This window comes from Ambystoma mexicanum, chromosome 12, assembly GCF_040938575.1.
Source record: "Ambystoma mexicanum isolate Mex_15411 chromosome 12, UKY_AmexF1_1, whole genome shotgun sequence".
Classification (NCBI taxonomy): domain Eukaryota; kingdom Metazoa; phylum Chordata; class Amphibia; order Caudata; family Ambystomatidae; genus Ambystoma; species Ambystoma mexicanum.
In genome coordinates, this window is record NC_090936.1 from 431930810 (window position 1) to 431952692 (window position 21883).

The 21883-nt window shown below is 46.2% G+C and overlaps 1 protein-coding gene across 1 annotated transcript in view; it reads right to left on the bottom strand.

Annotated features, from left to right (window-relative positions):
• Positions 1–18042, bottom strand: part of NINJ2 (ninjurin 2) — a 588808-nt gene extending 570766 nt beyond the window's left edge. The window contains exon 1 of the mRNA XM_069628600.1: positions 17895–18042. Coding sequence (XP_069484701.1) covers positions 17895–17927 — 33 coding nt within the window. The 5' untranslated portion in view covers positions 17928–18042. The remainder of the gene's footprint in view (positions 1–17894) is intronic.
• Positions 18043–21883: the final 3841 nt, after the last annotated feature.

Sequence of the window (21883 nt, forward strand, 5' to 3'; positions counted from 1 at the left end):
CACAAATCATGTGTTCTCCTGTAAATTAGTAAGATTCAGTGGTTGTTAGGCTGTGCTTGCCAGCCCCTCCCTATGTTTGTACTTTATCTGCTCCTTTTTTGCCCTACTGATGGGTATTGAGTGCTGCTAATCACTGGGGAAGGCTAACAACCCAGGCCTTATAGTAAAGATTCCCAGGTTACCAGCGCAACTAATAAATAATCCACGTCATGCGGTTTATATATTGTTAAAATGTATGTGCAAATTCTCTTTCATTACATCACAAATTGCAGTGGGTTAGTATCTTTGTGGCTTTAACATCCTGACATGTTAGTTTGGTATGCAGCCAAAGAAATTCACCCGTTGGGATTTTTCAAGGCAGTTTGTAAAAAATAAATCTTCTAGTCCTTCATTGGTTAGATCTTGTGTATTCTTGACGTTTCTATCCTTGTTGTTTTAAGTCTAGTTAAAATTTCACGGCCTTGTATAATTCAAGATTTACATGTTCTTGTTTTATTCTGTGCTATCATTGTTGATATCCTACAGTGCGCTGCTTAGATTCTATATTTGTCTTAAAATCAGGGATTAAGTTCCCCGTCCTGATCTGTGGTCCGTTCGGGAAGCCGCTCTGTCAGGTCTTATGCCTGAGGGGCGCGCAGGCCTACTTGCGCCTATACCGCAATGAATGCAACCATACACTGTTGCGGTTAACTCAATGGCTTTTTGGCACGTTTTGTGTGTCTACATTAACTGTTGTCATGTGGCCGTGACCCTGGCATCACCGTGCATCCCGTGATCAGGTGAATGTGTACTACGTTACATCTCGCCCAAAAATAACATTGCCCTACCCCATTTCTTCGATCCATCTTCTTGGCTTGCAGATAGTGCAGTATGGCCTGTCTCCCGCTCGATTTTGTGTTCCTTCTTCAGCTTCTGGTTCTGTCAGAGGGATGTGCTCCTCTTCATCCGAGTCGTCCTCATCCCCTGAGTATGCGGACGTTTCCTTCATCCGAGCATTGTCCTCGCTCCACGTCAACCCAGTCACGGGGGGGGGCGTTGTCTGTCCTTCTGAAGAACGAACTTTTCCTTGTTATTGTCCAACCAGCTCTCACATCCATTACCATAGATCCCTTCATGCTGGTGATGGTCAAAAGCTAGGGGTCAAATAGCGGCATGTGTTTATGAGACGAGTTCTGTCACACTAGGACGTGGTCACCTACTTTCAGATCAGCATCCCGACCTTGGTTCAGGCGGTCAGCATACTCCTTCATTCTGTCCTTGGCCTGGTTATGTCTTCTTCTCACCTCTTGTTCCTTGTGACTCTCCTCCGTAGGCTGGACTTCATGGTGAATTCTTGACCACACGGGCTGACCACACATCAGCTCTACTGCACATACTGCTGTGGAGTCGTGGGGGGTGTTCCGATAATCTTGCAGAAACTGGTATAGGGATTGTTTGAGTGGCATGTTTGTGATGTTGGCTATCCTGATGGCCCTCTTGACATTCGCCATGAAGCATTTGATGGCCCCATTCGCCTGTAGCTAGAGTGGTGTGACCTTCCGGTGGTGGAATCTCATGTAGTTGGCGAAGTTGTGGAAGTCTTTGCTGGTGAACGGGGGACCTTTATCCTATTTGACCACCTTGGGGACTCTGTATGTGGAGAATATCTGGCCGGAATCACCACTGTGACAGCTGTGGAAGGCACTATCCCTGCATTTGGATACCTGGAGTGCTCATCCAGCGCCACTAGTATGTATTCTCCCGATCTCAGTGGGCCGTAAAAGTCAATCGCAACCTCTTCCCATATGCCCTCTAAAAGGGGTGTCATGTTGAACGGTTCAGGGAATGCTGGGGGCTGCAGGCTGAGGCATAAGTGGCAGGATTTCAGTGTTGTTTCGATCAATTTGTCGATGCCAGGGAACCATACTTTCCTCTGGAGCATACGCTTCATTGACACAATACCTCTGCGGGTTTCATGTGCTATGTCCACAGCTGGTGAAGAAACGCTGGTAGCACTATTGATTTCCTTTGAGTATCAGTGACGACAGTGGCAGGGACAGTTCATCCTTGGATCTTGCAAGGGATCTGAACAGTGGTCTGTCTATTGACTGGTTGTTCCGTTCTGACGATTCAGCCAAGCTCCACCTATCATTCAGAATGCATGAGGTTGCAAGGGCTAGGGTGGCGTCTTCAGGGGTGCCTTTTGTAATTTCCGCCATTGCTATGGTTTATGGCACTGCTTGGTGGATGATGTAGTTGATGTACCCATCTGAGCGGTTGTTTGATGACTGGGCGTGGGCGAGTGGGTGGCAAGAAAATAAGTCTGCAGGGTTTTCATCCTTACAGGGCTTGTGAATGATTATTTATATTCTTCCAGGTAGAGTCTCCATCTTGCTAGTCTCTGCGGCTTTTGAGCGGCCGGCTTCCCATAAATGGTGACAAGGGCCTGGTGGTCCTTGATGATGGTAAAGGGTTTGCCATACAGGAACAAGGGCAAGTGTTTGCACGCCCAGACAATGGCTAGGGCCTCCTTCTCGGCCTGTGAGCATCATTGCTCCGCCTTGGTGAGACTCTTTCTGGTGTACAAGACTATTTGCCTCTGTGCGTGATCACTTCCTGAATTCTGGGCAAAGATTGCTCCAAGCCCTACGGGGCTCGGATCCACTGTCACTTCTGTGTGCATATTAGGGTCGAAGTAGTATATACAGATGGCTGCTGCGATGTCCCTCTTGATCTTCTCGAAGTCCCCCTTGTAAGTTGGTCCCCAATCGAACAGGTGGTCTAGCTTTGTTAGGGAGCATAGAGGTATGCTTGTAGTGGCAAAGTCTGGCAGGTAGCGAGTACAGTAGCTTGCTAGCCACAGGAAGGACCTCACCTGAACAACGTTGATCGGGTGTGTAGCTTCCGTTAGCGCTCTGATCTTGTCTGGCTCTGGCCGGATTCCATTCGCTGAAAAGCTCTGACCCAAACATGTAAATGTGGTCTTATTGAATATGCACTTATCTCTGTTAAGCGTGAAGTTTGCGTTGCTGAGGGCTGTGCAGACTTTCATCACAGTGGCGTTGTGAGGGAGAATTCTCAGAAATGTGCTTATTCCCTTCTACCTTAGAGACCCCCAGCTACTTTGCTGGACTTTAGGACTTTTCATTTTTATCCTGGAGAGAGTGAGATCTTTTTTACACTTTCTCTTGTATTTTACTTTGATTTGAACACTGTGTTTCTTTTGTATTTGGAGTCTGACAAACTCCATAGGCATCATCTTTTTACATTGTGACACACAGCACCTTCAGTGCAGTGGCACAGGACAGTCCTTTAGATTTCCCAAAGGTTTAAATACCTTCTCTTGGTTGAAGTGCTGTTTCCAAGAGCAGTAAAGTGAAATTGACTTTACTTACCTTTGACAACTTTGCAGACCCAGCACACACTATCTTACATAGAGTGCTGGAGGGGTTACTTAGTATCCCCTTTGTCTACTCTCTCATGTAACATTTTTATGTTACCCTTTCTACAATTAATGGCTGGTGGCAGTGGTTTACTTTTTCCTACCATTGTGTGTTTTTACCGCAGGCTGCGTTCACTGTGTGAGTAACAGCTAGGCTGCAAATGAATGGGAGAGACCTGCATAAAAGGCAAGGTCTTTTGCAGGTAAGGCAGAGTCGGCCACTGGATGAAGAAATCTGAAGAAGAACTTGGAAGAGAAGCTTGCTGCAACCCTTGGACCGTTGGTTTGCCCGGTGAAGCCCTGCTGCTGTGCTGAAGCTCTGAATTTTCCTTGACTTCCTTGACTAGAGAAACCCTGCAAAGAACGACTCCTCCCCTTGGGTTGGTGGTACCAATGGACCCCAAGACAAACTTGACTGGAAACCCTCTTTCTGCTGGCTGTACTTCCATTGCTGCTGCAGGAACCGAGTGCCAGGGGACAGGAACACCAGAATCAAGTGCATCGTTTTAAAGCCAGACCCGAGCACCAGGAAGATCCTCCAGACTCCCTCAAAGCAGGGCTCACCAAGCCTGAGCCACCTCAACAGAGTGCTGGACACCAGAAGCAAGGAAAGTCCACAAGATCCACGGTGGTGCTATTCGTGAGAAGCTGAAACCGTGAGGTGCAGCTGTTCTGAACTTTGCCCATTGCTGCCACCGACCTTTGAATCGTAGTGCAGGAGTCCCCAGACGTCCTCCCTTGTGTCCCCATGACTGAGGCCCAGGAACAACAGGATCTGCCATACTACTACAGGAACAGAAGCCAGCTGGAACCAATTTCTTCAGACCTAAGGTACTGTGAACTAAGGGGTACTTACCTCTTGTTTTGTAGCTTGCTTGCTATCAGTTGAGACTTGCATTTGCTGCCTTTTGCAGAGTTGCTTGCAGCTTTGCCCATCACATGCCTGCCAGCTTGTGGACCAACAGTGATTTCTTTTTCTACAACATTGTGCAAGACGTTTTACTTACCTTCAAGAGGTGCCTCAGCTCCCCTAAACTTTGCTCATTTGACATTAGCTGTTCTGGCTCCTTGAAGACTCTTCTAACCTCTGACTTTGTGTTTTGATTTTTCCCTCCAAAAGTCATACATTCTTTACTTGTATAGCTAGGAAATGGTTAATCTACATTGCATTGGGGGGTTAAAACGTGCTTACCTGTTTGAGAAACGTGTTGCCATTGTTTCCTTCCATAACCTTTTCCTTTTTGACATCAAACTCAGTAGTGCTCTAAATGTACCAGTGATATATCAATGTCCACATTGTCATAGTCATTGAAGTCACCTCAGGGTGTAGGAAGTGTCTGTGTGCCATTGCAAAAGGGTATCTTCGGATCTATTGAAACTGAAGTATGTTTAACTGTTGCATATTTTGCTTCTAAAGAAGGCTTATTTTAAAACTAACTATTAAATTAATAAATAATTATTTTTCAAGAAACCTTGAGTATAAGTGTTATTTGGATACTTGTCACTGTGACACTCTATGTTGCAACAGACTTATACCAAAGGTTGGGTTACCTATTGCCAGGAAGCACAGTCTTATTTGTCTTTCTGGTTCCTTTTTTGGTACAAGCACTACTAGTGAGACCCAAGGAGTTGGTCCTGGAGCAGGCTCTATGATGTCTGCCTCAAAGAGGGCAAGTAGTTCTTTTTCCACCATGTGATGAATGTTAAATCGTATTCCTCGGACGTTCTGTGCTATTGGTTTGACTGTCTGGTCCATGTGCAGATGGATCTTCCATCCTTTCAGTTTTCCGACCAGCTTGGGGAAATTCACCACTATCTTGGCAGCGGTTGAGATTTATTTGTCTCCCTTTATATGATACAGTATCTGGATGAGCCTCATCTGAACAGCTTATCTGAAGCTGAAGACACACCTGCTAGAAACTTCTGTGGCTAGGACATGGATGAGTATGCAGTCATTCTTGTCCTTGTGTCGGCAGGATGTTGTAAAGGCAGCTAGGCAAGTTAGTGGTTATTTCGCCCCGTATGCGTAGATCGCCACGTGCGCTCTCTTCAGCTTGGGACATTGGGTGAGTTTTCGGTATTCGCATTCCGGCATCGCACTGATTGTCGCACCGGAGTCAACGAGGAAGTCAAAGTCGTTTCCTTGGATTATTAGTGGTAGTGTGGGGCTGTGTGCCGAGGCTGTGGGTTTGCCTAGGGCATCTGTGCTGGATTGGGATTCAGACTCACTTGTGGAAGGCGTGTTTGTGTGTAGATGGTGGATTCGCCTGCTTCCCTTACGGCGGTTGTCTGGCGATGGAGAGTTGTTCGTCCGGGTGTGACGTCTCTCTGTGGTGTCGTCTCTCTGGGAATCTAGTTCTTTCCCCCGGTATTGTTAAAATAAACAACCTGGATATTTCTAAGTTGCTCAGACTGGCCCACTCTAACTTGTTTTCCATTCAGCCCTTTGCCGAACTGCCCTATGGCCTGTCCAGCCCTGTTAAATGGTGCACACCTTTTAAACCTAAAAAGACGGTAGTTAAAGGGATGGTCTAGTAACATTTTTTATTTTAAAAATAGATAGGCAACATAAAAAAAAAATACTAGCATTCTCTGTTTTAAAACTTCCTATGTAAAATTTTGAGCTATTCAAGCTCAAAATTCGCAAAAGCAAGCACATGGGCGCATCCATTTTGTGAAATGGAGGCCCTCCTGTGCTGGCTTTTGCTTTTGCGGCACTAATGAAGGAAAAGCCAGCCAGCTGCAGTAAACAAAGGCTACCGCTGGGTGGCTTTCCCTTCATTAGTGCTGTAGGCGGAGGACGGGGACCGAGACCAGGGCAGGAAAGCTGCACCTGAATCTCGGTAAGTGCTATTTATTTTTTTTTTAAAAAAATAAGCACTAGCTGCGTTTTTTTTTCTAAGTTTTCCGGGCTGGAGGAGCCAGGGAAACCCCCGTGGGGAGCCCGAGAGCCCCAAATGGGAAAGCAGATTCAGGCAGAAACAACGCGGTTGTTTTCCGCAATGCCGCGTTGTTTCTGCCTGAATCTGCTTTCCCATTTGGGGCTCTCGGGAGCCCGAGAGCCCCAAATGGGAAAGCAGATTCAGGCAGAAACAACGCGGTTGTGTTGGAAAACGCTGCGGTTTTTCTTTCCGAGTTTCTCAGGCTCCTCCGAGCCGGAGGAGCCTGAGAAACTTGGAAAGAAAAACCGCAGCGTTTTCCAACACAATAACGTTGTATTTATGTTTGCGGTCGCTTCAAAAGCAACCGCAAACATAAATACAACGTTTTTAAAGCTGCGGTTTTATTTCTAAGTTTTCCGGGCTCCTCCAGCCCGGAAAACTTAGAAAAAAAGCTGCAGATAGTGCTTATTTAAAAAAATAAATAAATAGCACTTACCGAGATTCAGCTGCAGCTTTCCTGCTCTGGTCTCCGGTCCCCGTCCTCCGCCTGCAGCACTAATGAAGGGAAAGCCACCCAGCGGTAGCCTTTGTTTACTACAGCTGGCTGGCTTTTCCTTCATTAGTGCCGCAAAAGCAAAAGCCAGCACAGGAGGGCCTCCATTTCACAAAATGGATGCGCCCATGTGCTTGCTTTTGCGAATTTTGAGCTTGAATAGCTCAAAATTTTACATAGGAAGTTTTAAAACGGAGAATGCTAGTATTTCTTTTTTATGTTGCCTATCTATTTTTTAAATAAACATTTTTACTAGACCATCCCTTTAAGTATTTTCTTCAGAGTACTATCCTAACAAGCGATTTCACAGGCATTCTGCCCAGACGTTTAAGTGGTCTTGTGGTCAAGTGTCTGGATCCTGTGGGTTCGAATCCCATCTCTGCCATGTTTAAGCAGGTCAAAAACACTGAAACACATGAAGAGTGCAAATAGAATTCGAAGATATGGGGAGACTTTTTTTTACGGATCCCATATCCGGGAGAATTCAGCTCAATGACCAGCAATGGTTATCAAACAGGGTGTCGTTCATGGATTGTGGTTTACAGGGGGCTTGTTGCACAGCATGTGTGATATGTTTCGATACTGTCGCAGAATTACTTGAAAACATTTACATTTCTCTTCTTTAAGCTTTTCCCATGTTAATTATATTCTCACATGGAATGCACTCCATATTACACAGTGGCACGTATGATTTATGTGTTCTGTGCTCTTACACTAACATAAATTATGCACTTGCATAAGCATATTCACATCGGAAAATGATACACTGCTATATTCCCTAGCTTATGCTAATTAAACTCTCACGTATGATACGTAGGTTTGGTATAACATCACCTACTTTGACTTGTGTGCTATAATCCACTTGGCTACTACCAGAGCTGGAGTGATGGTCCGCAGGTCACAATTAAAGAGGTGTTGTTTGATATTTCTTAAATACTACAGTGTGAAGTACCCAGAAAAACGGATGATATGAAGTATACAACCTAAATCGTTTGCATTTTTGGTTGAGAAGGTACCACTGTCCAATAGCGGAGTAATGGAGCAGTTAGTGAATCGGTTTTATGCTTCTGGAGAGTGTTGGGTGAAGAATTTGGGGATTTAGTGCTTTTTTTATAGAGAGTAGATTAACCGACATCTGGGATTGTATCACATTGATCGTGGTGGATGTTTGATACATTTAAAGAGAAACATTTCCAAAGATCCATGAATAAGCTTTGGTGTCATCAGTGTAGATGTGAAAGCCGAAGATGGAGTATCTGAATATGTGTCTTAGAAAATGCACTGCTTATTGAAGAGGGTGTGTGAGAGTATAGAGCCTTGGGGGACACCACAACTTGAGAGGACTGCAGGAGTTGGGCCAATGTCAGGCTTGAGAAAGCCTTTGTGACAGAAAGGAATCAAGCCATCAGAGAGAGTGCGGGGAAATGTGGGCCACCCAAATTAGACATTGTAGTAGATGTGCTCCTCTGCTGCAACTGAGGAGGCATCAAAATAATTCACGGGAAGTGACAAAGGTCGTCTTCGGTCAGTGTTTATTGAATATGATCCAGAAGCTAGTTAGTTTCAGGAAAGGAATGGAGTTGTGTGGTGTCTGAAGATGTAATAGCTTGAGCTAGCAGCGGAAGAGAAGCCACCACTGGAGAATCCATGCCAGGGTCTACTCTCATCTGAGGGAAGGCCACTTTGGGAAGCAGCTCTAACATGAAGGACCCATATTTGATGTACCCGCCATTGCTTGATTGGTATCAAATGAAAAGCTTAAGCAGACATACTCCTTTGTAACGACTGCACACCTGTGCAGGTGCACACCCACATTTTGACACGTGTGCTATACTCTGAAAACAACATGTATTGTACTTGGGCATAGCATGATTCAATCAGAGTAATAATTCAACAAACTTGATGTGTGTTACGCTCTCACACTAGGTGCACGCACACACATTCAAGCTTGCGTCACACTTACAAACCCACTTTGCCCTTTGATATACCCTCACAACAGTATTTATTACACTCACACATAAATACATTCGAACTAGTATCATGTACACCCCTTACACATATCTACAATCCCAGAGTGTACGATTCTGACACTGACGCATGTTTAAAACGCTCACACTTTGGCAGCCTTGGCATACTCTCATGCCATCCGTCAGTATGCTCACAAACGCACATATTGTCTATGCAAATAGGTACACACCCTCTACATGGCTCCCGGAGTGACACCAGTTGCACACACGTATTAGCATCACACTTGCTTCAGACTCCTGCATCAATGCATAATGTAAGGTGGTGGTTGCTCCAATCCACATACTGGTGATACATGATACGTGTTACACTGGCATATTTACTCACACTGATTGCATGCTCGCACGACGTCATCCACAGGGCAGTGTGAGCTTTTATCTATTAGCTAAACTCTCAACCTCTGTCGACACATGTTCCATGAAAGAACTCAAGAAATAAGACTGGTTGAAATGGTGCAGAAAAAATACAACACTTTGGTACCCACTATGGGGGCTGTTCAAAGGCATCTCTTCGGCATGTCCAAAGTATCTAACCAGCAAAATCCTTTATCCCTTCTAGGCTCAACAAGAAGAATTATGGTCATATTTAGTTTTTGGCATGAAATATAGCATACATTTGGCATAAAGGTGCAGACGAGCACTTTCTAGAGAAAACGTATCGCAGCAGAAACATCTTAAACAAGAGTCTGAAACCTGCTGCCTTCACTATGTTTTGGACCACAACTCCTATGATCTCTCTCCATTGACTACGCTGGCTAAGGCTGATGGGAGTTGTAGTCATAAACATCTAGAAAGACAAAACTTGCAGACGCCTGATTTAGAACATGAGAGGTGCTGTTATAGACAAATGTGATGAGTGAGGCGCAATTGCGACTGGATTACAGAAACCGCCTTGTAGTTTCTTCTGAAGGAGACATGTAATTGAACGTGTTAAACGGTATGAACAGTGGCGGAGGCAGGGTATGTGCCAGAAGGGCCCAAAGATAACTCAGTGGCGGGGGGGGCGGGGGGCATTCAATACCTCTACGCTACTGCATGTCTTCCCCACATAGCTCTATTCCTGTGCACCTCTTTCCCTAACCCCTTTTCCCTGTATGTACCTCAATCTACGATATCACTTGATCTTTGTACAAACCAGTCTTATCTGCATCCTTTTTTCCTCATGCACCTCTGTCGCTTTACTCCTCTTGTCCCTCCCATGCACATTTCTCTTCTTCACACTTCAGCCTCCCCGAACCTTTCCATTCTTCGCACTTCAGCCCCTTCTCCAATCCTACTTGACAGAGAATCTTACTGTGTCAGTGATTGTGTTTATTCAGAGCCTATCTTTCACTCTTCCGGAACATTTACTTGGCCCTCGTAGAGCCTTCTATCTCTCTAAATGCCCCCTCTATCACCATGTCTCCTGGACATTTGTCTCTTTATACTTCTCTTTCTGAAACCTTGTGTCCCTCCTGTACCTCTCTGCCTCGCCTCAGTAATACATTATCTCCAGTCTCTTTCTCATATTGGCACCAGCCACACACACCCGACATTCTACCCCGCACTAGGCAGCCCACTGTTCTCTGTACTTTCTCCCATATCTCCCTCACCTCCCTTTCCATAGTTTCTGGCTGAACCAACTCGAGCGCTTTGCTCCTCTACCTCTAACTCCCTTCGGGTCAGTCGCTTCTCCAAGCAACAAATTGGTGGTAGATCTCGTTCTTTGACTGGGGCCTCCCTCTGGAACAGCCTCCCTGCCTCTCTAAAACTTAAGGAGAACCATCTCTGGTTCCGGAAGCACCTCAAGACCTTCCTCTTTGCTTCTGCCTTCTCTCTTCCTCTCCCCTGCTGATTTCCTGTCTGATGCTGCACTGGTCACCTAGCTACCCTCTGATTTCAGGCCCAGGTCCCTGCCCGCCCAGTTGCACACCCGCACTGCCTCCCAGCAACCCTTGCACTTGGGTCTGTATATGTAACCCTACATTCTCCCTACCTGCACTTTTGGACACCTGCTATCTACACTTACCCTTACACCTTCCACCTGCTGGCCGCACTTCTTGTTATTGTTTTGATCCCATGTACAGGATTGCCCCCTCCCCTTTCTCCTGGCACTCTTCCCCTCCCCTCTCCCCTGCACTTGCGCGATCTCAATGTCACTTGGCCTAGTAAGATCGTTATCTCTGTTCTCCCTCTGCTGCCCCTTCCTTGCCTTGTCGCACCTTGAAACACTTGTGTATAGGCACGTTACAAATGCCATATCATATATCATAGCCTCACTACCCGCTGTACCCATGCTCCCTTTTCCCCCTTCTCCTTTGTATCTTTCTATCTTGAATTGGTTAGTCCTCCTTGTTTCTTCTCAACTCCACTCACCTGCAGGCATGTTCCTTCTGGACCTTTGGACTGCACCACTCACTCTGTGCTCCCTCTGAACCACTTTGTCCTCTGCACACACTGTTTCCTTCTGCTGTGGCCCTTCTCTCACTCTGGATTTTCTCTCTGTTGCATCTCTCCCCCTTCCTTCATATTATCCCAAGCATCTGGTACCCCTCAATTACAGAAACAAAATAAGGAAGAAGACAAAAGAGCTGTGGTCTCATGCAGTGTGCACAGGCATGAAAGAGTTATGAATTTTTCCCACTGAGTGATATGAAAAAGGGGTCTATGTTCTAAATTCCACCAAACTTGTGACTTTTCACTTTAAGTACTTTCTATAAACCAGGCACACATTATGAAAGCTCCCCTCTCTTTGGGCCCGGAGAGAGAAATGGCCTTTAACACAATGACTCGGGTATCAGTTGTGGGGAACTTTGAAGCAAAATACCATTCACTGGAGTAAACTGAGAACAGAATTTTTTTTATAGACTGAAAGAGGTGCTATTCATAAAATGCTATTCATAAAATGTTGTTATGTGTAGGAGATTGTTGCCCCTTACTCTGTACCAGATTTGGGATGCACCTGCAAAAGACAAATTGTTGTCTGTGCACCCGAGGGACATATTTCAACAAAGTAAAAGACACTTTCACAGAATGAAACCATTCCTAAGACCCTTTGCAATAGGTTTATTGTCAATGCTAAGGACATACCAAGAAGTGTACTGATTTAAAGCTAAATGTTTACATGCAAAAAGCTTTGATTTCATGCTTTAAGTTGTGTATTTAACTGTTGCCTGATCAGCATGTAAGGCCATGCAAAGAAATGCATATGGAAGTAAGAACTTTTGCGATATGTAGAAAAATACTACGATCCAGGCATCTGGAGTGTGATTATAAGCAAAAGAACTCAGCCTGGGCCCTAAACACTCCTTTTCACAGCCCTGAAGCTTTAAAAGAGCTCAATTTCCCAGCATATTCCTATAATTGGGATGCCATGTGTAGAGAAAACACATCTGCAAATTTAAAATGTGTACCTTTCTTCCAATGATGAGCTCATGTGAAAATGCAATTATAAATGAACCATCCTAGGATGTTACCACAGTGCCATAGTTCTAATATTGTTTGCATAAGATGTACTTGTGGATCATAATCAAACATAATTCAAAGTTCCATTGTATTTTGCCATGCAGTTCTCTTCACTTTGAATAATACGGTATTCTTATTTATCTTGAACTGAGACATGTAAAAAGTATTGAATTGGTTCACACTTTTGTAAGATGAAAAGCTGTGTATGAATTTCTCTGCTCCATTGTACATGTAACTGGATTCGACCAATGATTCACCTCCAGCAGACCCAAACCGTAGGCTTTTTTTGTCATAGGTCCCCAGATCACGAGGTAATGCTTTATTTACTTAAAGTAAGAATCACAGGCAGAGAAAGGCTTGCTCAAAATGGTTTTTCCAGGCCCTAGTGATAAGGCCATGTTTACTTTGAATCAAAGTCATGTTAAGCTTTCTATTGAAGTAAAATTGAAAATAGCCAATTACGCATGTATCAACAGTGACATTTGTAGGCCGAAATCAGCATTTATTTGAATTATAATTCTTGTCAAACTGACGAAAAAGTTATTTGTGGGCATTTCAAATAAAAAAAAATAATCATTTGAAAATTCATATCTCCATATGGAAGGTCCTACCAACTTAAAACAAATTGCAAGTAGATTTGCCAGGGGAGTGATAGAAGAATTAGAGATACATGTAAAAAAATGATTATCTTTGGAAATACACAATGCACAGCAACATTAAGCATTTTGAATTCTGCATTCTGATTTACAGATTATAGATTATGGTGGTCTGTAATTTATTAAATGAGAGATTTTAATCAAAAGTTAGTGCAATTAAATAAAATGTCCCTCAGCAACATGAGAAGTGAAAGTCCCTCCCACCTATGCAGTTATGGGACTTGGATGGTAGATCTCCTCCTATCATTTCAGAAGACAAAGGGAAGACCTGACGATTATAACAAACTTTGCACACAGAATTGAGATTATTAATATGCAGAGATTAATATGGAAGAATACTACTGGATACATTTGGAAGGAGGTGGCTGGGGAACAGAGATGAAGCCATCTGGGTGACTGGTTCCCAGGCAGGCTGGAGAGAGGAGCCCTTTGAGGAAGCGAGGAGTAAGCCATTCTGGAAACTTGGTTCCAGACAGCCATCTGAAAAGGACCTTGCTGAGGCAGTAACTCCAGATTGAGGATCCAAGTGGATGCTCCAAAAATAAGAAGCCACATTTAAAATGTAAGAATAGAAACCCCAAAATAAAACTCAAAATTGCTCATAGTGTTATCATCTATGATTCTGCACTTTCTTTTGGTTTCTTTGAGATACATCGGATGCAATGGGACTAGCCTACAGATTGCCTAAGAGAGTGGCTGACCAGCTGACACATCCATGCCAGGCGAGGTCACAGAGCTAAGCTGTGGAATGCGTGATGCCTCAGGCTGCCGGTGCCAGTTCAGGCTCTGGCTGAGAATGTACTCAGTAATGACGCTGCTGGCTCAAATCCCAAGGCCAGAGGCTGCCTGCAATGGCCCTGAAAGCCTTTTGCAACTTCAGGCTTCAGCCGAATTGGACCTTTTGTTATCATACATGCATTATACGTGCCATTTCATGGGTGGAGAATGGATTTAGCTACTCCATTTGTATATACGGATGAACTAGGCTTGGGAGGGGCAGAGCAGTGAGCACCCTCCCATGCACTGGTGTGTGTTTGCATTACATCTAATTTCTCTCTACTTCTAGTCTCCTGTGTATTATTTGTGTCCAAGTGCTGAATGCCTACTGTGCCTGAGCTGACGGGGAGGAGCTGGATGAGCACTGGTATCGTGAGGAGCAGGACGTGCCTGTAACAATGGGCCCCGCCATATTGCGTGAGCCAATCTCCCGTAACAAAACAATATGGCTGCCGCCATAGCAAATAGAAAATGCACATGCATTGCCCTTTCAATTTCAATTTCTATGGTAGCCCGATGGGAAAGAGAGCTAGAAGGCCCAGCAGGTAAGTGGGGTGAGGGGGTTGGAGGATGATGTGAGGTCGGAGGGGTAAGGCAAGGCCGGGGAGGTAACTGACAGAGGGGCTGTGGGCCAAGGTGCCTGGGGGGTGAGGATTCTCTGTAATGAAGGTGGCAGGCCACGTGTGTGTGGGCATGAATGAAATCATGCTAAAAGAAAACACAAACAGAAAGCATATGGCAACTGTACAAGCATCCTCTTACAGTCATTAAGAAAATATAGATGTGGGAGCTGAACTTGTGCCATGGGTCAATTTTTGCATTTGCTACATATTTCTGCCAGAGCATTGTCAGACCTTTAAATCCATATCTGTGTGTTTCTTAGTGAGCATATGGTTACTATGTGTTTCTGTGTTAATGGGAATCTATGTGTTCTTTTGTGCATACATATGCTTATTTGCACACTTGCAGGTTTCTGTATATTTTTGTCTGTTTCTGTTCATAGATGTGTTTTCCTGTGCCTATCCGTGCATTTCGATAAATAAGTATTCGTGCATATGTGTTTTCGGTGTATTTGTGTCTTCACATATATGAGTTTGTGTCCTTGTGTGAGTTAGTGTTTTGTTGCATATATTTTCTTCTGTCAATTTATTTTTCTGCTGTCATTTACCAATATTGTAATGATTGGCCGTTCCAAATACTCAATTTAATAGCAGTTTGACCGCGGAAGGACGAATGCTTTCATTACTCACGACACTCTTTATTACTCAGGGTCCAAGCCTTGCTGGTCACAGTCCTTACTCTTTTGAGGATCCAGAACTGTGTCTAGAAAGGAGGACTAGAAAGTGATGGCGGGAATGGCCTGATAGGATTCAGCAGTTTCTATGCATGAGCTGAGACTAATCCCGAAAAGCCGGCTGGAGGCATCTGCGGATCAGATGCTTTATGGGACATCACGCCGCCTGAGCAAACATTTCTGAAGCTTTTTGGGCCGCTTACTTTGAAATCATGGGACACTGCACTGACAACTAGCTGGAACACCCCTCACCTCACCGCCCAATTCGGGGTCCCCGAGCTACCAAACCCAGTCTGCGCAGCTCCGGTCTACCCTCAGCACTTGCCTTGGCACACCCTCCGCCTTGGAGGTTCACACTTACTCCTAACGTGACCCCTGGCCATGTAGCACTCAACACGCCAAGCAATTCATCTGCGCTCACCCATGAGCCCAGACTCCCCAGCACTTACGCCCTCTGCCCTCTTCCTTGCTGCACTTGCACTTTCTGAATACTCACAGGGCATAGTAGGTTCCTACCTTCCTCCCTTTTCCCCCATGAGCCCAGACTCCCCAGCACTTACGCCCTCTGCCCTCTTCCTTGCTGCACTTGCACTTTCTGAATACTCACGGGGCATAGTAGGTTCCTACCTTCCTCCCTTTTCCCCCATGAGCCCAGACTCCCCAGCACTTACGCCCTCTGCCCTTTTCCTTGCTGCACTTGCACTTTCTAAATACTCACGGGGCATAGTAGGTTCCTACCTTCCTCCCTTTTCCCCCATGAGCCCAGACTCCCCAGCACTTACGCCCTCTGCCCTTTTCCTTGCTGCACTTGCACTTTCTGAATACTCACGGGGCATAGTAGGTTCCTACCTTCCTCCCTTTTCCCCCATGAGCCCAGACTCCCCAGCACTTACGCCCTCTGCCCTTTTCCTTGCTGCACTTGCACTTTCTGAATACTCACGGGGCATAGTAGGTTCCTACCTTCCTCCCTTTACCCCCATGAGCCCAGACTCCCCAGCACTTACGCCCTCTGCCCTTTTCCTTGCTGCACTTGCACTTTCTGAATACTCACAGGGCATAGTAGGTTCCTACCTTCCTCCCTTTTCCCTCCACTGCTCTTATTAATGATTGTGTTTTGTGATGTATTTCACTCCCTTGTTCCCTCCCCTCGCCCTGTGGACGCTTTGAAACAGTATTTTACTTGCTGTATAAGCGCCTAACAAGCAAAAAATAATTTTAAAAAACAAGAAAACATTCAGCAGCGTGGATTTCACCCCTTCACCAAGCATGGACTCTGAGGATGGAAACAGAAAAACAGGACAAGCTCACCAGTGCTTCCTGCTCAGATAAATTGGACCTATGATAACACTGTAACCACTACCTATCCTAAGCTTTTAAGATAGCTCAGCGTGTACCTGCACCCACTGCAGTGATGTATGTACCAAACACTGCTTATTTTCAGGATTTACCAGATCCACTTGAGCTATGCAATGGACAAGCTTGGATTTTTATTTTTTTTAATGCCTTTTTTTCAACAGAAAGCTATATTTGTGCCTGCAAGGTGGTCTTTCTCCAGAAAGCATGAGCCTCTCACGCGATTGGGCAGTTGCGGGTTCAGCAATGAGCTCGCCCTCCTTGCTCCTCCTACCCAGCACAATCTCTTCCACCACAGTGGGAAAGACAGGGACCACATTCTGAGAGTGCTGCGCACTCATGACTTGTCGGGCCGCAGCGCACTTGCGCGCCCTGCTATGGTCTTCCCTGCGCCCGGTCCAGGAAAGAAGGTCCAGGTTGCGAGGCTGCCCTGGGCGGTAGTGGAAAACGAGCTACTCCGCGGAGAAAAAGGCTGCATTCACTGAGCATATGCAATGAAGGGGAATCATGAGAAGTATGCAGTTGCTTCTTGAATTTCTATTTAAAAAAAAACGCTTACCCTGCAGGCCCGTGTGCAGCCCCCCGGGACACAGGAAGGGCACACTAGGACACAGGTGGGCCAGGAGGGGCAGAGGGGGCAACCTCTCCCTCTGGCCGTTGCCTATCTCCGCCACTGGGTGAAATTTACACTTGACATTTTTTATACTTACATGACATATATATATATTTATCATGTAAGCACACCCGAGGTGATATCAGAACTGAGACCTCCTGGTTGCAAAGTCAACATTTTAGCCACAGAAGAGTCCGAGCAGCAATTAGCGCAGCCTGACAAAAACATGACATCCATGAATAATACGTGTTTGTACGGTGCACATTTAGCTCAAATCTAACTCAGAACCCGCTGTTAAGACACTAGAGCACAGTAGTACTTGTGTGAAGTGCAGTATCCATGAGTGGGGGCAATGAAAGGACATTCCACTGCAATGTGCAGCAGAAACCAAACCCCCAGCGGCACCTAAACAAGGCAGGGGAGCTATCATACCCCAAAAACAAATGAAAGCTTGATCATTGGCTCCTTGCAGACATGGCTGGACTCGCCGAGAATACCCGAGAACTATGCAAATCCTCTCCAGTGGCATTCATAATATGCAAATTTGCTTCATACATATTCATTGTGGATATCCTGAAAACCTGACTGGATTTTACTATTTTGTGGAGCAGCCCCGCGTGACTCAAGAAGAGTAGTTAGGTCTTCAAAGCGAGCGGCAACTGTCCTGTTGAGTCTGCTGCTTTCATCCACCCCTCTTTCGCAAAGAGCATCTAATTACTTTTTGCAGGACAGCGGCAAATGACATATATGTGGCTTGGAATCTCAACTGTTGCTTTGCAGGATGACTGTGGAATTTAACACAAGGCTACAAGACTAGAGAAATGAAAGGGAGAAGTTGGCGTCCTTAGGACCCCACCGCTGCCCGGGTTGGACTCACTTGAAGGCCGACGGTGTCGCGTCCTGATACCATAGTCGTTCCCGGCACTGCCCGCTGCTTCGATCTTCTCCGCCTGGTCCCCTTCAGTCTTTTTCAGCAGCTCCAAAGGGCAGCTTAGTTTTAGAGCAGCTCTGGTGTTTTAACTGGAATGGAGTACAGCTGCGGGAACAGACCGGTCATTCATCGGCTTGAAGTGACTTGCTGTCCCGGCGCCGGCTGAGGGTGGCACCCGAATTCTTAATTGTCTCTGAGATGGCAAGAGGGCACTGTAATTAAAATATACAGACAAAGAACGGCCATATTTCACAAGGGCCAGTGTGTTTTTCCTCGGCTTGTACAGATTTCTTTATGCATATTAACATTCTGAGGTGAACCTACTGACCGATTTAGTCAGCGCGCGGCAGTTACAGATCTGTTGAGTCTAGTAGGCAAGGAAATGATCCGACTAGGTGGGCCTGTTGCTGTTTGTCTGCTGTTACTTTTAATGAATCAATTAATTTTGGCAAGTCTGTATTTGCTTGATGCTTCTATCGATTTAGTCATTTTTTATACCCAGTGTGTTACGGCGCTACACAACCAGGGCCTGTGCTATGCAAAAAGGACAGTTTGGTATTTTGGTCATCTGTCTAGGGCACCACCAGTCAATTAGAGAAATGGATACCTGGGCGTAGTCATGCCAAGTGCCCCACCAGTCAATTAGCGAAATGGATACCTGTGCGTAGTCATGCCAAGTGCCCTGCTTTGGAGACACAGGTGCAAAGCGCGGTTGTTCTGGTGGATTCTTCACTCTCCTCATTTTATCTCTTAGATTATTTCTTCCTTCACCAGCGAAGTCAACTCGCCAATGCATTTGTGTCTGGTCGTCTTGACTTATGGCAATGCTAAAACTCAAATACATGGGCCGCATTACAAGTTTGCTAGTCCGGTAACAACGGTGCTGGTAAGCTACCGGTACCATTGTTACCGGGCTGGCAAACTACGACTTCCGCAAGCAGGTGCCTTTCCACCCCGGTAAGTCCCCATTGCCGGGTGCCAGTAAATTCATGACTCCGGTGGCAGCCGGGCCGGTATTTACCGGCACGGCTACTGCCAGGGTCATAATGATCCCTGCAGACTTCCATTGGTTCAGAATCCAGCAGCCAGATTGATCTGGTGTCTTGGTCGGAGGGAGCCTAGCTCCGGTGCTCTTTGCACTCTCCACTGGCTTCTGGTGAAAGGGTGCACTTCAAGAACCTTTCTCTGGTACATCCTGCAAGGTACAAGGCTCGGGTTTTTACAAAGTGTTTTGCTTCTTGTCCCCTCTCCAGGTCCATTAGGTCAGCATTGTTTACCTGATAAATGTCCCTAGAGTCAAGTGGAGAAGATCATTCTCTGTCCTGGCGGCTGCCCTCTCGAACTCCCTTCCAGCGGAACTCTGTCCGAGTCTGTCTTCAAACCACCTGGTTTTTAGACGCCATCTTTTCCCAGGCTAGTCAGCTGCATGCTGCTTATCTGCACCTTCATTGGTGATAAGGCGCAGCACCAAGATGCCTTTGAAAGGCGAATGCTTGCGCTATAGAAAGGTTTGCCACCACGCCATATCATGCCCCTTATGTTGCCATGGAACATACTTCAGCGTATGTAAAAAGTGCACACAATCCATTATAATGGACGCAATCTATCACTTGCTCTACTTGTGGCATCTCCCAGGGATATAAGTATCCCCTTAGTTCTTCAATGTCTACATGGCCCCTCTGGCCCACAGGATCTCTACCTTCACCTCTAACTTTCAGTGTTATGCGGATGAGACACAGCTCTCCTTCAGGCTCCCCTCGGCCTATTGCTCCTCCTCGCTCATTCCTGACTGTCTGTCCTCAGTTCAGTCCTGGTGTGCTGCTAACGATCTCTGCCTCAATGCCTTTAAGACAGAGATCATCATCATCGGGACCCCTGCCCCCTCTTTCCCAATGACTTACTGGCCGACCTCCCATGACCCTGAGCCCCAACCTGCTAGTGAGACAAAACATCTGGGGGTCATTTTTGACTCCACTCTCTCCTTCTCTTCTCACATCTATGACATCTTCAAAAAGGCCCACTACCAGCTGCACCTTCTCAGAGGTTTTCTACCTTTTCTCTCTTTCCCCCAGAGGCTCACTACCTCGAGAGCCCTGGTTCTCTCTAAACTGGACTACTGCAACAGCTTCTTTCTCAGTATTCTGACTTCTACTCTCCGTCCACTACAACTCATCCAGAACAGAACCACAAGACTTATCCTTGGCCTCAAGCCCAGGGACCGCATCTCTCTGCCGCTGAAATCCCTCCACGGGCTCCGTGTGGCTGCTAGGATCAAGTTCAAGACCCTCTGCAAACCCCTCAAGATCTTTCTCTTCTCTTCCTCTTTCTCTCTCCCTCTCCCCTGCTAACCTCCTCTCTCTTTCTCTCTGCCTCACTCCTCCATCCCTCCCATAACTCTACTCTGCTTTTGCTGACTGGTCGCCTGGCTCACCCCAAGAGCCTCACAAGTCCCAGGCTCCGCCGCCAGTCTTTGCACTTGCCTCCGGGCTTCTGCACTATGCTCAGCACTACTGCATACGTGCCATGAGAGGGGTAACCTCTCTGCACTAAACCCAGGGCCCTGCTGGCCTGGGCGCACATGTTCCCCCTCCCCCTCCCTTGCACTTCTGTCTGTACACTCCCATGACCTGATTTTACTAGGCCTTTAATACATTTGGTCTTGTCCCCCCTTTGTCTCCCCTCCCTAATCTGGTTGCGCCTGAAACACTTCATGCACTTGCGCAAGGAGAAATGCCGTGAGGCCTAGTACGCTAGTTACTTTTTTGTTAGATCATTCGGAAACCTCAAGGCCTAAGATTGACTACTGTATTCCCTTGTTCCCATCCCGCGTTTAAGCGCTTTGAAGCACTTCACCTGTGGATAAGGCTGTACAATTAAACAATTAAAATTAAAATAATGTTTTTAACAATTGTAGACCGTTGTGCGCTATGCATATTCCCCAAAAAACTTTACTTCTATAGCATCAGAGGTGGATTTAGCACTCGGGTGACTGACAAAGGGCAAGCGGGCCCTGCCTTGTCCCAATCCGACACCTCCCCAATCTCTTCTCACCAGCCACAAAATACACACGCCCTCATCTCTCCTTGCTGGCAGCCAATCACAGTGAAATAACAAAGAGCAGTTTTAGCGCTTGCTCACTAGGCCCAGCTAAACATTTGTCAGGGCTCCTAGGGGCCCATTACAATATAATTGCCCCCCCTTGCCTACAGTTAGGGGGCAGAGACAGTCTGTGGCACCCTTGGGTTGCTTAAATAAGAATGGATTCAAGGAATGCTATTGAATCTCACAGTGCAGGCAGCTAGAGGGGAGCTGAAACACTAAACTGCACTGAAACGGTAGTAATGGCTCTGTCAGCAAGGTGCCAGCACAGATGGAACCAGAGTAAAAGCCAAAGAGTCTGTAGCTGCAAAGCACACACTTAAAGTCTTCAGTTAAGGTGACAGCAGCAAGCAAAGGGCAGCCTGTAAACATGCCCACAAGGCAAAGTGCACATTTAAAGTCTTCAGTTACCGTGACAGCAGCTAGCAAAGGGCAGCCTGTAACATGCACACAAGACAAAGTGCACATTTAAAGTCTTCAGTTACCGTGACAGCAGCAAGCAAAGGGCAGCCTTTAACATACACACACGACTTTGGGCCTCATCATGAGTTGGGCGGTATCCCGGCGGTATTACTGCTGGGATACCTCCTGTCCAGCGCTATTAGCACTGGATCAAGGGTGGGGCGGTAATGGGTGTTCCCCATTCCCCATCGGGTCCATTGGACCCAATGGGGCATTTTCGGAGCAATTAGCGCCTGCTAATAGCGCCACGCTAATTGCGCTCGGAAATTGGCATTTTTCTGGTGCATTTACCCCCAGCTTGGGCCTGGGGGTAAATTCTGCTAGACTCGAGATTGGGTGGACCCTTAAATGCGGCAGTAACCCATTTACCACCT